Here is a 16,524-nt window from a genome sequence, read left to right as displayed (position 1 = left end):
TTTCTAAATATGTTTATTATTAAGTTTAATATTCGATTTTGTGCATACGCATCCTTGAGAACGAGCTGTTACCATAGAAACGATAACGTACTATAATGAGTGTATTAATATACTCTGTGTTTTGCCAATCACACTTGAGAATTCAGCATCACTGTGGTATAAAGTGTTGTTATTAGCATGTTCTTAGCGTAATCCCAGTGTGTAAGGAGTAGATGATGAGATGATCTTCTGTCTGCAGGGTGGAGATCTGTTTGACGCCATCACGTCCTCTACGAAGTACACAGAGAAAGACGCCAGTGCCATGGTGTACAACCTGGCTGCTGCTCTCCAATACCTGCACAAGATGAACATCGTCCACCGAGACATCAAACCCGAAAATCTACTGGTACCTCACACACACACACACATACACACTCTGAGTGTAATGTAATGCCACTCACTGTATCTGGATCTCTGTATTTGGATTTAAACCTGAAGTGAATAAGTGAATAGTTAACTAGTATTTATTATAAGATAAGATGAGATGAGATGAGATAAGATAATGCTTTATTCATCCCCCAATGGGGAAATTTGCATTGTTACAGCAGCAGATATAAAGATATTATTAAAAAAAAAACTATTATAAGATAACTGAAAAACTACATAAATCTAATTATTAAACCTAAAAGCTTGAAATAGTCTCTTTCTACAGGCAGACAATTTTTTTCTGATTTTACGCATTTATTTCTAAAAAGATTAAGCTAAATTATTTTTGCTATATAGACAGTAGTGTATAGATGTTTATAATGCCAAGAGGCGTTTATGAAAAGCTCTGAAACCCCAGTTATGATTTCACTTTAAACCATCAGCCTGTGTCTAATTCTTTGGCTTGTGTGTGTGTGTGTGTGTGTTGTGCAGGTGTGTGAATATCCGAACGGCACCAAATCTCTGAAGCTGGGGGACTTTGGGTTGGCGACGGTGGTGGAAGGCCCGCTGTACACCGTGTGTGGGACTCCAACTTACGTCGCGCCGGAGATTATAGCAGAGTCGGGGTACGTCACGCTTTAAGACTCCTGCTCTTTTAGTAGAAATGAAAATCGAGAGCCATCTGTCCAGCTGTTAAGATTATACACTTTTACACGATTCATACAAATTCTGCTTTCTAGATGTGTTTATTTCGAATTCATTATTAATAAATAATAAAGGACAGTCTTGTACAAACATACTGATTACAAAAGAGTTTAGAGTCAGTTAAAAATCTACTGAGAAGTGATTGTTTTCACACTGACACTGACCCTGACGTGGTTTTTGCTCTGGCTCTCATAGTTACGGTATAAAGGTGGACATCTGGGCAGCAGGTGTGATTACCTACATCCTGCTGTGTGGCTTCCCACCTTTCCGGAGGTACAGCACACACACACGCACACACACACCCATACATACATACACACTTCAAAGAGTCACACTGGAGTGTGATGTGATACCGATATGAAGATATACAGTATAATCGATCATTTTTTCCATCATATAGAGATCATTTTCGCAAGCAGTATATCTCTGGACAAAAGGTGTTTATAGTAAACCGTACATTCATATCGTAACTTGGACATAATTTCATTTCAAACACATCTCTGTGAATTTTCACACAGCACTGAACAGATATGCCCGCATGCAGGGTCATCTAAAGGTCAAACGTCTTTTTTTGTTTTTTTGTGAGCGATGCTTTACAAGCAAATCTCTGCTCAGCCAATAAGAAAGAAGTAGGTGTGGCTTTTCAGTTTTCACAGTTTCACCTTCATATTTTTGTGTCTTTAGCAAACTAAAATGTTTAACATGCCCCCAAAAAAAATAAAAATTAAAAGCATTGAAGTGCAAAAACACTGTCTTTTCTCAGATGACGCAAAATGGCAGCACACTGTATTGCATAAGCTAAATAAAAGTTGTTGTCATTTCATATAATATTATTGGAGTAAGATTAAAATTGATCAGCTTATTCAATTGTTTAAACTGTATTTGTGTTATAACCTTGAAAAAGTCATTCATTAGCACATCTGGACTTCTGTCGTATTACAAGGACACATCAGTAATTACAGTGGCTGTTCTGTTATGTAATGTCCTGTTCATATTATTGTACTCTGTGTGTGTGTGTGTGTGTGTGTGTTGTACAGTGAGAATAACGTGCAGGAGGAGCTGTTTGATCAGATCCTGCAGGGCCACGTGGACTTTCCCTCTCCGTACTGGGACAGCATCACCGACTCAGCCAAGGTGGGTGAGACTCCTCGCCTTCTGTCTCTACCTGTCACATGACTGTATACTTCATCTTTCCAGTCTTGTTATTTCTTTATAATCACTGCCAAGAAACAGGGTTTTCTCTTCATCGGTCTAAATCATTTTTATTTAGACAATTTATACATTTATTGTATGCATTTGTATGCATTTTCTAAAGCTCGTCACTTTACTGTATACTACAGATGTACAGATGTGCTGTATACTACAGCTGTACAGATGTGATGTACAGACATTTTGTATACTACAGATGTACAGATGTGATGTACAGACGTTTTGTATACTACAGATGTACAGATGTGCTGTATACTAGATGTGCTGTATACTGCAGATGTACAGATGTGATGTATACTACAGATGTACAGATGTGCTGTATACTGCAGATGTACAGATGTGATGTATACTACAGATGTACAGATGTGCTGTATACTAGATGTGCTGTATACTGCAGATGTACAGATGTGATGTACAGATGTGCTGTATACTGCAGATGTACAGATGTACTCTAAGTCTTTTTGGCATTTTCTTAATGTTGCCCTTTTGTATTTTTCCTCTTATCCCTGTAGTTGGCTGTCCCCTGTATTAATTGTCACTGAGCATCTCGAAATACACTTTCAGAATGTTTGGGAAGGTTCTTGATCATTCTGGAGTGAAAATGAGATGTTTAAAATTGACTTGCTCACACACACATGCGCACACACACACACACACACACACACACTCACTCCCTTCTGTCTTCCTATCTTACTCTATGTCTATCATCTTTCTCTCTCGTATTTAGAGCAGCACCCCCACACACATGCGCATGCAAACACACACACATACACACACACAAACACAATCCTCTGCTTCCTGCTCTCTTTTCCCACACACACACACTCCTCCGCTTCCTCTCATTCCTCATTTACAATATTCTCTCTCCTCTCCTTCCTCTCAAAAGCTAATGCTAATGCTAATATTCCACCCCCAGACTTCACTTCTTTTCAGTGGGCCGCTGATGGAACGTTGAAACAGCGAATCGCTGTGAAACAACGGCTGAAACAAAACCCGCTTTCCTTCTGATTTCAGTAAACTGAAGAAATGGTGTAGGAGTAGGCTCATGTTTCTGGTGGTGTTTTAAAGGCTATAATCAAAGAGAAACTGAAAAAAAATGGAATAGAAGGGGGAAAGAAAAAGTGCATAAGATGAAACGAGGGATGATGTGAAAAAAGAGAAAAAATTGGAAAAGGAGAAAAAGGCAAAGATGAATGAAAGAAAAGGGGTTAATGCGGCGAAAAAAGGAGAAAGGATAAGAGGAAATGTCTTTATAGGAAAAATAAACAGTGACGGAAGTTAATTATTTTCCTGTCACATCACAGCAGAAAGTGTTTTATTCCTCTTCTACCGCAGCATTTTTTCAATTACGTGTTTTATGTTTATTAAAGTAGGACACATCATACTTTTTATCCATTTTTAGTTACGTTTAATGTTGTGGATCGTCAAAATTAGTTTTTAGTTAGTACCTACATTATAGCAGCTGTAAACAGCTGGAGAAAAAGGAGAAAAAGATGATATAAGAAAAAAAATAATAAACTGCTTTAGAGACTGTGTACACCACATACTAATTTATTAGAGCTGGTGCTGAACATTTTGTGTATTTGTCACATGACCCATTTGGCAGGAGCTGATTGGCCAGATGCTTCAGGTGAATTCTGAGATGAGATACACAGCGGAAGATATTTTGTGTCACCCCTGGGTCACGGTGAGTGTGTGTGTGTGTGTGTGTGCGTGTGTGTGTGTGTGTCTGTGTATCTATCATTAGATAGATACCTTAGTCATTTCACTGTTTCACAAAAAATAGCATTACAAATGAGATTATATTCTATATTGCTAGATTTTCAGAATTGGGTGCATTTGTGATGTTAAATATGAGGTTGTGTGTTTGTGTTTATGCAAATGTGTATCAGGATGATGCTGCTGTGGACAACAACATGAAGATGGAGGTGACGGGGAAGCTCAAGAAGCACTTTACCTCCGCACAGAAAGAGGGCAACACCACTGCCGGAGTGTCTGTTATTATGGTAAGAACAAAAACACACACATACAGAGAGTATATGTGTATTATGATCTGTGTAACATTATTATTTAACAATAATCAGCACCGGAATTTGAAATCAGATGTAGAATCAAATGTTACAGCAATAGTTCAGCCAAAAATGAAATGTACACAACACAAATTTTCCCATTATCATAATCGAAAATCATAGCTAGGATATTTTATGGGTCTAAAGTTTGTTTCTTTAGATTTGCACTAAATCCAAGAGGCTAATCAAGTAAATGAAGATGTTAGCCTCCAGGTCATTGTCACACATTCACGTGAAAAGAGGTTGTTCGACTCAGTAATGCGTTTGTCAGAGGTGCCAATATTTACGGTATAGCCATAGTATTTATGATTTCTGACTTTATTCCATGGCGATACGTGAGACACCCAAAAACTGTTTTTTTTTCTGTTTATTCAGCTGAAACAGCTTTTAAAACAAAAACAAGTAAGATTCCTAAAAGCAAATTCACTGAAGGGGAAAGGACACAAGACGTGAAAGACGCAATTGTTTAAACTAGCAGTTACTTTCACTTTATCGAGGTGAACTTTGACCTGTTGGCTCGCAGGATGGTCTTGTGAGATAAAAGAAACCAAGTGGGCAGGACTGCTGCTGCTCATCGGAAGTTAGCACGTAAGAGTTCGGAGGTTGTGATTGCAAACTGTTGTGTGTTCAATTGGTTAAACAAACACGACCATGGTGAGAAAACGACTTTTGTTTTTGTTTAGTTTTACATGTCATCAACGTCAGGAAGTCTTACTGAAGGAAAATAAAGAACTGAACAGATAACATGCATAATTACTGTTTGCTGTAGAAGTCACATTCACATTAATGTTTTGTCATAGACACGCCCCTAACTCGCAAATTCAGGGTTTTAATACTGCAGAGAGTTTAATCAACACCTTCCGACTTACCAGTAGGAAAGATCCGTTTAAATGGCTCTCCATCTCATAATTCCTACTCAGAAAGTCGGAGTATTTTTCGAGAGCTCTGAGTTGCGATTTGTGATGTCATTTCAACATGGCGGCACTCATAGTGGAAAAGTAAGAACAAGAAATAACAGCATTTATTTATGATTTAAGGTTTTTAAGCTCTCTTTTGAGTTCCTGATTATATTTGAAATCACTAAATACTGGGTGATACTTTGATCATTAAAATGTTAATTCGCTTTCTACAAGATTTTTGCTCTTTCATGTAAATTTCAGTGCCGGTAACAGTGAATTCTCACATTATCACTTTCAAAATAAATGAAGCACTAAACAATTTAGGTTTTTGTAGACAGCTTAGAGTGAGGATGAGTTTTATTTCCGACTAGGAGGTTCCCGAGTTGGAAAATTCCGAATTCCCAGTTGTTGTGAACACAGCAGTAGAAAAATACGAGTTCATGAGTTGTAATTACGACGTTGTGGTGGCGTCCATGTGTGTTAACCTCATAATTACGGTATTTCCGAGGAAATATCAAATGATTAAGTGGCAATTTCTCTGGATTTTGCCTCACTGTATTCTTACGGCAGCTTGGCTCACATCTAAGAAATAATTAATTAATTAATTAATTAATTAAGTAAGTAAGTAATAATTAGATCCACTGACATACAGTAGGAGTTTGTAGTGGTAATATTCTGTCTCTCTTCCTGCTAGAATTTAGCAACGTTAGCACTCCTGATATGGACGTAAGCAGCAGAATAAGTCTGTATTATTAGTAAGTAAATGTACTAATCAAATTAGAGAAAATGGTTGATTGATTATATTAAAAGAAAATGGGGGAAATGTTATAAATGGCATTTTTGGCTGAACTATTCCTTTAAATATTCTAAAATCCAAGCACGCTTAAACATGTTATATAAAAAAAATGTACAATCAATCAAGCTTTAATCCGACTGCCCAGATTTAGAGCTTTCCAGAGCTTGACAGATTACTGTGTTATAAATCAGATTGTTTTTCTAAATCTGTTATAAGTATATGTTCCTTCTGATTGATGGATAATCCTCTGTGTGTGAGTTTGTCCTCCCCTGTCCTCTGTCTCTCAGGGGGGGATTATGGGTAAAATATGTCAGTCATTTCCTCTCATGTACATCGTACATCATGTCCAGACTTCCTGTCCCTGTATGACTAAAGAGGATCTTATACTATAGTCTCTTCTTGTAGTCCTCTCATCCTTACTGCACTCACACACTCATCACACTCACACATCACTCGCTGTCCTGGCAGCTCGAGTCTCGCCGTCATCACCACCGGTTTGCGGTGGTGACCTGCTCGCATCGCTGTGCTTTAGATTAATATCCACTTCAGAACTTCCTTCCTGTCCTTATACTGATCACATAGAGGTGAATATAATGATAGAAAAGAAATGTTAGTAGAACATAGGCATGTGCTGATAATTGGTTCTACTTTATATCATAATAAACCACAGCGCCATTAAATTCTCGATTCTGATTGGTCAGATTATACAGCTACAAATCACAGGTTTATGGTCATGCACTCCTTCTAATCTGTTATCATTTCTATTATAACATCATATTTGTATGTCAGACACTCCACATAAACTGATTTGAAAGTGTATAATCATTGATATGGTGAAGGGGATGTTTATCTAACATTTATGGAAGGAGTCTCCAGTGTCAGAGGTGAAGCTGTAAGTTTAGGTTTTGTGAAGAGAGGCTGGTGAGGGAATGAACTTGCTTCTCGGATGCTTCATAGCATTAAATGTAACTATAAATGGATAAACATTATGATGTGTTTCTTGTTTTAAAAAAATGGTCTAGATTTGGAAATTGCTGTAGTATCAGCGGAATGAAACACTTCAGGACATGCTGTTAAATAATAATAAAAATAATAAAATAATAGTAAAATATTATTATTATTAGTAGTAGTAGTATTAACTATAAATAATAACATGATTAGTCATTATTATTAATATTTATTTTGTTAATGTAGTAGTTACTAGTATATGTGTAATAATAAAAAAGTAATAATTATTATTAATAATGATTATTTAAGTTATTATATTTTATATAATCTATAAAAAGTATACATTATAAATTATATTTTATATAGTATTATATATATTTATATAGTATTTATATTGTATTATATATATATATATATATATATATACATATATATATATATATATATATATATATATATATATATATATATATATATATATATATATAATATTATATATAGTAATGATATATATAGTATTATATATATTATTATTAAATAATTTTTTTTATATAATACTAGATGATGATGATTATTATTATTATTATTATTATTATTATAGATTAAAATGTCTGCAAAGTGCTTCACAGTCACATTATCAAAGCCCATTAAAATGTTAAATTTGTATTAATTTTGGAGAATGCCTGTTAGAGATGAATTGTTTTTTGTGATAGTGAGTGTGTGCATCTGCAGCTGCTTTGTCCTGCAGTGGAGACGTTTCGAGACAGCAGTTGTGTGAGTTGTTGAAAATGAGGTCTTGTGAGAGAATTCAGATTGTGTTAAGAGTCACAGGCAGCTCTGGGGTCAGTGCTCTGTTCTTACTGATGTGAATCTCATCCAACAGTTTGAGATATAAATGCAGAGCTGTATCTGTGCACGGCCCTCGTCTCTCCCAGGACCAGAAGATGCCCGCTGCTGGATTCTGGGTATTTGACTCCAAGTCTACCTCTCCGTCTGACAAATCTAAACTCTTTACTAAACCTTCGTCTGTCCTGACTCTTCTAGATCTGCCGCTCTTTGCGCTGTTGCAGTGCCTCCTTCTGGTCTCATGGTTTGCTCTAGCTCTTACAAGCTTAGCACAGATTTCCCACAGGGCAGAGCTAACCAAAAGCCTTTTCTCTGCTATAACACACACTCTTAATGTTCAGGAAATGTACTTAAAGGAATACTCCAGTGTTCTACAACCTAATGTCCATCCACTGCATCAGTAGTGAACATGTGATTATCACGGATAAGAAATGTTTCTGATCACATTACAGCTGATTTGTTAAATTAAAAATCTCAGAAGTACAGATACAACTTCTGGGATTTGTACACAACCTCTAGTTTGAGCACTGCTGGTCTAAGGGCATTTGTTGGAAAGTCAATAAACATTTATTGGAAACATGGATTTCTGTCGAACAGTTTAATGAATTCTCTTAAAGGCATTTTTAAATAAAGCCTTTACTTTTGATTGTATTGTTGCGTCGTTTAAAAAGGTAAAACTGCACAGGAAATGCTTTGGAAAGCTTTCTCATGTTTGTCTCATCATAACATTTTTATTATTCGAGTTTAATATTTTATTAATAATAATTTAATATTGTACAGATGTACAGCACTGTGCAAAAGTCTTAGGCATCCTATTTTTTATTAGTACAAACTTTATTATAGATTTTTATTTTCTGACTTCTACATTATTGATTCAGTACAAAAACCTTTTAGATTCCAAACATTAGTTTTCCAGCACAAAATTAAATGTTACAGAAAAATGTTTGTATGTCAGTAAAGAAAGCAGCAGATGACATAAGAGACACTTTTCAGATAAAAACCTAATGAAGGCTGCTGGGTTTCGCTGCAGAAATAAGAAGCGAGTCGACAGTCAAAGTCTCCAGAAGAACTGTGGCTGCTTCTGCAAGATGCTCAGTAACACTTCCAGCTCATTTCCTTATTAAACTGCACACACTGCACCTGAGACTACTATTTATTTTTTAAAGTGAAGGATCATCACACCAAATATTGACTTTGTTTCATTTATTACTGTTTACTGCTCTTTATAGGATTTTTAAATGTAGAAACATTTATTTTCATTATTTTTGAAGGCATCTTTGCTCTACAGCATTTCTTTGCATGTGCCTAAGACTTCTACACAGTACTGTATATGTTAAAAAAAAAAAATCCAATAACTGCCATTAGACTCAGTTATAATTAAGTCTTGGTATATTATTTTTTCACAGTACAGGGAAGTGAAATTTCTGTTTGTAGTAATGAAACATGCGTTACCATTGCGATGGGTAAAGATTCGGTTGAAAACGCTGGAGTACTCCTTTAATCAGGTGATTTCTGAGCACTTAAACCTGCAGTGTGCTGATCCTCAAGGACTGGAGCTAGATACATTTAACTCCTCTCAGTCTCAACCCTCCATGAATCAGTGTCGTTTCACATCATTCACAGCTGCCGAAGTCTCTGTCCTGTTGTCTTCGTCCTGTTGTCTGTGTCGCAGTGTGTCCAGTCGAGTTGCATGTTGTTCCTTTCAGCATCATGCAAAGCTAATAACCGCTTAAACCCTATTAACCCTGTCTGAGGAAGACATGTCAGTCTTTCTCTGTCACACAGTCAGAGTATTTCACAGTAATAATGCTTTCAAGGAACTAATGACCGATGTAGGATCCACCGTTATTAATTCAGCGTGTATAGGAAATGTGCTGCCTCCGTGTGGTCAAAGAGGAATTCCTGCTTCTGACCGCTGTGTGTGAGAGAAACATGCTGATTAGTTTGTATTCTGGATTATGTGTCTCTACTAAGGGGAAATTAATTGTTAGCAAATTTGGGCAATTATCCACACGTTTGTATCCTGAAAAATCCTGTAATTTAGCTCCGACCTGCTTCTTTTTCCATGAATGTTTTGCAAATTAAAACCTTAAAATCCACAGATTGGTATGCAAGTGCCATTTGTTTGCTATCACTTTCACTGAAGGACTCCCAATTCACATCCATTAGAAGAGCGAGTATTAAAACACCCAGCGCTGTGCTGTCCCAAGAAAATAATCAACAATAACACGGTATAGTGCTTTAGAATTTTCCTTTAACACTGCATCCCAAATTGTTTTATTCCTCTTATACCACAGGAATTTGCAAGAGGATTATAATTTGTCACGTAACACTTTTTATCCATTTGTAGTTACATATAATGTTGTAGATCATTAAAAAACACAAAACAAGTTATTTCATGTTATCACTTACATTACAGCAGCTATAAACAGTCATTCCCTCACTTTTACATGAAGTGCCGCTTGTTACAGAGAAACTGGAAAGCGGAACGTCCTCCATCCAGAAGACTTTGCTCTGTTACAAAGCACTGACACTGGAGACTCCTTACATAAATATTAAATAAAGGTCTCCTTACAGAAAACTTCAGCAACAATTATATGTATAAATGTATAATTAACATTTCTACATTTTTCTTTGTTAAAACACTACAGGTTTTTTAATCAGTTTATTAGATTATGTTGTCAGAGCTGCTGTTATAGAAAATTAATCAACGCCTTCTGACCAATCAGAATGGAGAATTTAACAGCACTGTGGTATAAGATTAAATTAAATCAGGAGTGGAGGAATGAATTCATTAGCTAGCCTTACAGGAGTGTGAATACTAGATAAACAGAGAATCTGTTACAGAAGCCGTGAAGGTCCATGTTCAAAAACTCTGAATTATAGCCAATATTTTATTCATGTGTTGATCTGAAATACTATCATACCGTGATCCAGACCTGCTGTAGAGGATAAACTGCAATAAGCATCAGGTTCCTCTTGCCAAAGTAAGCAAAAACAGTCAAAATTCTGTTTAAAAAATGTCAGAATGTCATTCTTTAAATTTGTTTTCTTGGTTAAAACACCAGTAACCAGACTTCCATATCATACTTCCCTGGTAATTATTAATAATTTCCTGGCCAGTGATTTCCCCTCCCCCGGACATGAAGATTAGATATCAGTTAGACAGATTAGATATAAAGTGTGTGTTAGGGGTCCTTCAGAACAAGTGTTATGGAGTTGTAGAGGTGTGTTTGTGCTCTGTATGTTGTTGCTATGTATGCGTTCTGTGAGTAAGCCTAGTCTCTGTACCTCTGCTTCTGCACCCCTCCATCGGCATCCCTATCCTCTGAGTAGCTCCAGGCCAATGGTATGTACTAACACTAACAGCTTTGCTCCTTACACCTGGCTTCTGTCCTCTCCATCCATGTCACACACTTCCACTGACACTGAGGGAGAGTGAGCAAAACACCAGTGAATATTTAGCATAGTCAAGCTCGTAGTCAACCGGGCAATGAGATGAGATGATACAGTGAACTTTTTTGACATTTTGTACTGGCACATTGAGGAACTGAAATGAACTTGATGGGGATTATATGTCATGAATCTACACAAAACAGTTCATAACATTCAAGTGGGGGGGGAAATCGACATAGTTTGCAAAATTATTTACAACAAAAAAAAATATCTAAGGGTAATCTAAGGTAACATGATCCTACCACCACCACGCTTCACTGCTGTAACGGCTTGCTTCATATTGTAACACTATAAAATGCGGAAAAGTTCAGGGGGGGGTGAATACTTATGCAAGGTACTGTATATGATCAGTCCTTCTCCTTCACTGATGAATTGGACTTGTTTTTAATTATTGTATTTAATTATATGTATTTAATTTAATTATAATTAATTATAGAATTTTAACAGCAGACTATGCTCACTTGGTTCTAGGGAAAAACTAATCTAGGGAAAAACTTCACAAGTAGATTCGTTTTTCACAAGGTTATTTTTTCATAGATTAGCTTTTCCCTAGGTTAGTTCTTTCCTAAGTTACTTTTCTCTATGTAAGTTTTTTTTTTTTTTTTTTTTTTTTTTGCTAGCTTAGTTTTTCCTTAAGTTACTTTTCCACTAAGTTACTTTTCCCCCTAGGTTAGTTTTTCACTGAGTTAGCTTTTTCCCTAGCTTAGTTTTTCAGTAGGTTACTTTTTTTTTGCTAGGTTAGTTTTTCTTTAGTTTTGGCTACATTAATTTCTTGCTAGTTTAGTTTTTCACTAGTTTAGTTTCTCATTAGGTTAGTTTCTCACTAGGTTAGTTTCTCACTAGGTTAGTTTTTCATTAGGTTAGTTTCTCACTAGGTTAGTTTTTCACTAGGTTAGTTTCTCACTAGGTTAGTTTTTCACTAGGTTAGTTCCTCACTAGGTTAGTTTTTCACTAGGTTAGTTCCTCACTAGGTTAGTTTTTCACTAGGTTAGTTCCTCACTAGGTTAGTTTTTCACTAGGTTGGTTTTTCATTAGGTTAGTTTCTCACTAGGTTAGTTTTTCACTACATTAGTTCTTCACTAGGTTAGTTTCTTCCTAAGTTAGTTTTTCAGCAAGCTGTTTTCCAGTTTAAGCTAGGTATTTTATATAACTGGTCACAAACATATGATTTTCTAATTCTAGGGTATTTCACCAAAAGTGTTCCAAAGCTTCTGACTAACAGTGAAAGTAGAATATTACAACATATGCGTCACAATATTTCAACCAAAATGTATTTAATATATTTATCTTAAACATGTTAAATATTATATATTATGATAATGTCAACACGCACTGTTTTTCGAACCACACGGTGAATTCCTCACATCGAAGTTGATCAGCCATTCTGAGGAAAGAATTTCACTTATGTTTTCTCACTCTCCCTCACATCACAATTAATCTGTTAATCCTTCTGATCGTCTATGAAGTATTAAGGTACTGCATTTTTTTTTCCTATTGTTTTTTCAACCCCAGGATAAGAATATTAAGACTAAGAGAAGGGCTAAATGTGAGATATCAGCTGTATCAGTACTACTGAATTCTTAGAAAAGTTTCACACTGTCTTTCTTTCCATGTCCATTTCACATCATAACCATAATCTCTGTGTGTCTGTTTCCCACCTTCCATGAATACATGACCTCTGAGCTCTTTATCTCTTTCCGTAGAACACAGCTCTAGATAAGGAAAAGCTGCAGCTGTGCCGTCGCAGTCAGGGGAACAGCGCCACCCTGCCTGAAGGGGAAGGAGGATTGGGACACAGCCGCTCTGAGAAGAAAAGCCCCTCTGGCTTATCAGAGGACACCAAAAGCCCTGGAGCCGCCCCTCTTCAGGCTTTACCCTCCCCCTTGCCCTCCTCTGATGCCCCTCCCCTGTCGTCTTCCCCGTCCTCTCCTCGGTGTAGCGAAGAACCCGGCGAAGAGCGAGCCTTTGAGAGGGAGGAATAGATCCGCTTAGAACAAGAACAACAACCGGGAGAGGAAGAAAGACTGACAAAAATATATACAATACATGTTCTGTTGATTGAAATCCATTCCAGCTTTTGGCTTTTTCTGGAACTGTTGCTTCCTCAATTGTTTTTTTTTTGTCTTTACACTTTTGGAAACAAAAAAGAGATATAATGATATGAATTTTAAAAGCCATTGAATTTGTAATATTGAAATTTAAACATTGAATTCATGGTTACTTCAAAAACCATATATTTGTATCTGTTTTTTTTTTTTTTTTTTTTTTTTTTTTGGTAGTTATTTTTTTTCCAGTGTTCAACTCAATAATCAATAATTATAGCTCAATGCTATGAATTCAGTGGTGTTTACATTTCTTTATTAAGAATTCAATGCAACTTTGGAATCTGTTTCCGTACACTCTCAGTCCTGGAGCTACTCTGTTATTCCTGATTGATTAAGAGCTTTCCTTTAACAAAAAATGTTATTCCAGTCACAATTCCATTCCCTCCAGCCACAGACGGATTAATAAATCCTGAGCAGGAAACTAAGCAGTGACTCCATGGACCTAACCTGCCTTGGGTCATCAGTTCAGCCTGGTGGGGGTGGTGTAATGCTGTGGGGAATGCACACATTGGGCTTCTTAATGTATGAAACCCTTCCACTTCTATCCCACAATCCAATGCATGCAAAATAATTGCGTACATTACTACATTACCTGTCTATTATGAGAATTTGAGTAGTCACTACAATGCACAGAAGGTAGTCTAACCTTATGTAACAGGTTTTCTTTCTTGTTTTTTCTTCACAATCTAACACTAAATTGTCTAGCTTTTTAAAAAGCTCTGACTCCACAGCCAGCAGTGACAGCATGCTGAGTCTACTTTGGTCCATTTTAGTTCTGAGTTCATTTTTAATCTGATCCATTTGGGGAAAATGAACATTCTTTGTATATTCTTTCCTTTTTAAGTATTCTTTTCATCGACACACTTTTGCAAATATCCCTGGGTTTATTTTTTCAATCTGCTTATCTAGCTTGAAGTGCATTGAACTTTTTGCCACGTTTATGGCAAGTTTGAGACGACTTGTGCTGTGTGACACGGTGCATTATCATTCTGGAATTATACGATGAGTAAATCATGACCATAAAGGGATGCACATGGTCAGAGATGCTACTCAAATAAGCTGTAGCATTTCAAAGATGCTCGGTTTGTACGAAGGGGCCCAGTTTGTGCCAAGAAAACATTCCCCACACCAATACACAACCCCCACCAGGCTGAACTATTCACACAAGGCAGGTTTTTCTCCAAGGATTCATGCTGCTTAGGACAAATTCTGACTCCACCATCTTCATATTGAGCACTATAGCGCTCCACGACTGACACTGAAGGACCTTACTGTAAAAATGGTAATGCTTCACGTTGAGGCTCACTTACATATTATTTATTACGCTAATAAACATTAACAAACCATAAACTTAAAGCATAAACGATTTGTCATGTTATGGTAATGTTAAGGATGCAAGTGAAAGAGCAAATTCCAGAAGTAACTATTGGCACCCACCATTTCACTTCACTGATCAATTTTGTCAATTAACCACCAGTAAATATTAAGATATTTGTTTTTGATTATTTTCATCATTATTTGGATTTTTTTTTAATCAATTAATACAAATATTAATGACTTCTAATTCATTCTGGTGTCTTAAAGCTGAAGTTGGTTTCTTCATGTTAACTAATGCAATAAATAATGTTACTTACGGGAACCTTAATATAAAGCGTTACTATTAAAAACACTACATTCTCTGTTTAAGTAAAAAAAAAAAATACTGCTTCATTATGGGATTTGTATCTGTGGCCTCCAGCTGTGCTGTCAGCGCTGCACATCTGTCTGTGGCTTGTCTCCATTCCCCGGGGGAGTGTGAGAAGATTTTGTAGTATGAGTGTATATACGCTGTGTTTGAGTGTTGAAAGATGAGCGTCTGCATTTAGCAGGTATTTGAGTGTTTTTATTTATTTATTGTGAATCGATGAGCATGAGCGAGTGTGTTAAGCGTGATTATGACTAGTGTGTGTGTGTGAGCGAGTGTATGTGTGCGTATGTGTGTGTGTGTGTGTGTGTGTGTGTGTTTGACATGGACTACTAGCAGACTTGAACATGGGTTTCATTTTTCTTGACTGTACGAGAAGAAATGAGACATTTGCCTTTGAATAGCTGATGCGAAGGGCTGATTGTGGGTTAATTAGAAAGTTAATTAGGAGGTTAATTAGAAGGTTAATTAGGAGGTTAGTGCCTCTCTGCTGTAATATGGTGTAATTCCGCATTAGTTCTGCTCTAATACCTTCATGTTGGAAGCATGGTTGTGTTTTTATCACCTTTTTGATTTTTTTTTTTTTGTTGTTTTTTTGCTAATGTATTTAGAAACATAAAGACGCCTCTTAAGCTTCTCTTCTTTTCACTTGAGCCTCTTTGCTTCTCTAGATAAACAAGGAAACACTGACGCATGATATATTCCTGTATCTGAATATAAACTCTCTCTCTCTCTCTGAAACACACACACACACACACGTTCAGCAATAATCCTTATTCCATTCAGCATTATATTCAGTGTATTAGTTCTGCTGTTGTTATAAACCTCACACACTGCAGCTATGAAACTATCTGTTCCTCAAAACAGTTTAATCTCCTGCAAATGTTTGAGCTGGTTTATTTTCATTTCCGTTTCAGGCTGATTGTGTTGTGTTTTAGTTTAAAGTGGCTTTGCGTTAAGGAATCGAGGTGAAATAAAGGCGAATAAAGTTCTTAGTGCAGTTGTCTTTCCTGTTTTTTTTTTTTTTTTGGTTAACATTTGCATCTTCATCATCTCCTCACTTTATACATAAACTAATTAATCATCTAAAGTCAACTGATTTAAATTATATTAGCGTTTAACTGCAAGTTTCTACCTAATTTCATATGTCCATATTTATCTTCTTTAAATTTAAAGAATTAATACAATTCAAAAATCCACACTGTTTAGAGTTACAAAAAATATTTTCCCAACAAAAAGTATCCTAGTTTTAAACATTTTCAACCTAATTCATGTTTTCATGTACTTACAAAAAAAGTGGTATTTTATGGAGTAGTGGTTAAATTCTGTCAATAAAAATGTAATTATGTGACTATTTAATTCAAATACTTTGCCTTTCGCATGGCATTCACATATTTGTCTA

The 16,524-nt window shown here is 36.2% G+C and overlaps 1 protein-coding gene across 5 annotated transcripts in view; it reads left to right on the top strand.

Annotated features, from left to right (window-relative positions):
• dclk2a (doublecortin-like kinase 2a) overlaps positions 1–16,117 on the top strand; it is a 66,376-nt gene extending 50,259 nt beyond the window's left edge. For 4 of the 5 annotated variants that reach the window (XM_053232431.1, XM_053232430.1, XM_026944588.3 and 1 more), the window contains 7 exons: positions 239–385; positions 898–1,031; positions 1,306–1,383; positions 2,148–2,244; positions 3,926–4,006; positions 4,212–4,325; positions 13,037–16,117. In XM_053232431.1, coding sequence (XP_053088406.1) covers positions 239–385; positions 898–1,031; positions 1,306–1,383; positions 2,148–2,244; positions 3,926–4,006; positions 4,212–4,325; positions 13,037–13,315 — 930 coding nt within the window. In that variant the 3' untranslated portion in view covers positions 13,316–16,117. Of the gene's footprint in view, positions 1–238; positions 386–897; positions 1,032–1,305; positions 1,384–2,147; positions 2,245–3,925; positions 4,007–4,211; positions 4,326–7,914; positions 7,997–13,036 lie in introns of all 5 variants that reach the window. The other variant, XR_008301409.1, reaches the window with a different exon arrangement.
• The last annotated feature ends 407 nt before the right edge of the window (positions 16,118–16,524 follow it).

The sequence above is a fragment of the Pangasianodon hypophthalmus genome, chromosome 3 (assembly GCF_027358585.1).
Source record: "Pangasianodon hypophthalmus isolate fPanHyp1 chromosome 3, fPanHyp1.pri, whole genome shotgun sequence".
NCBI classification, from domain to species: domain Eukaryota; kingdom Metazoa; phylum Chordata; class Actinopteri; order Siluriformes; family Pangasiidae; genus Pangasianodon; species Pangasianodon hypophthalmus.
The sequence above is the reverse complement of the archived record's forward strand: the minus strand, read 5'-3'. Positions and strand labels throughout refer to the sequence as shown.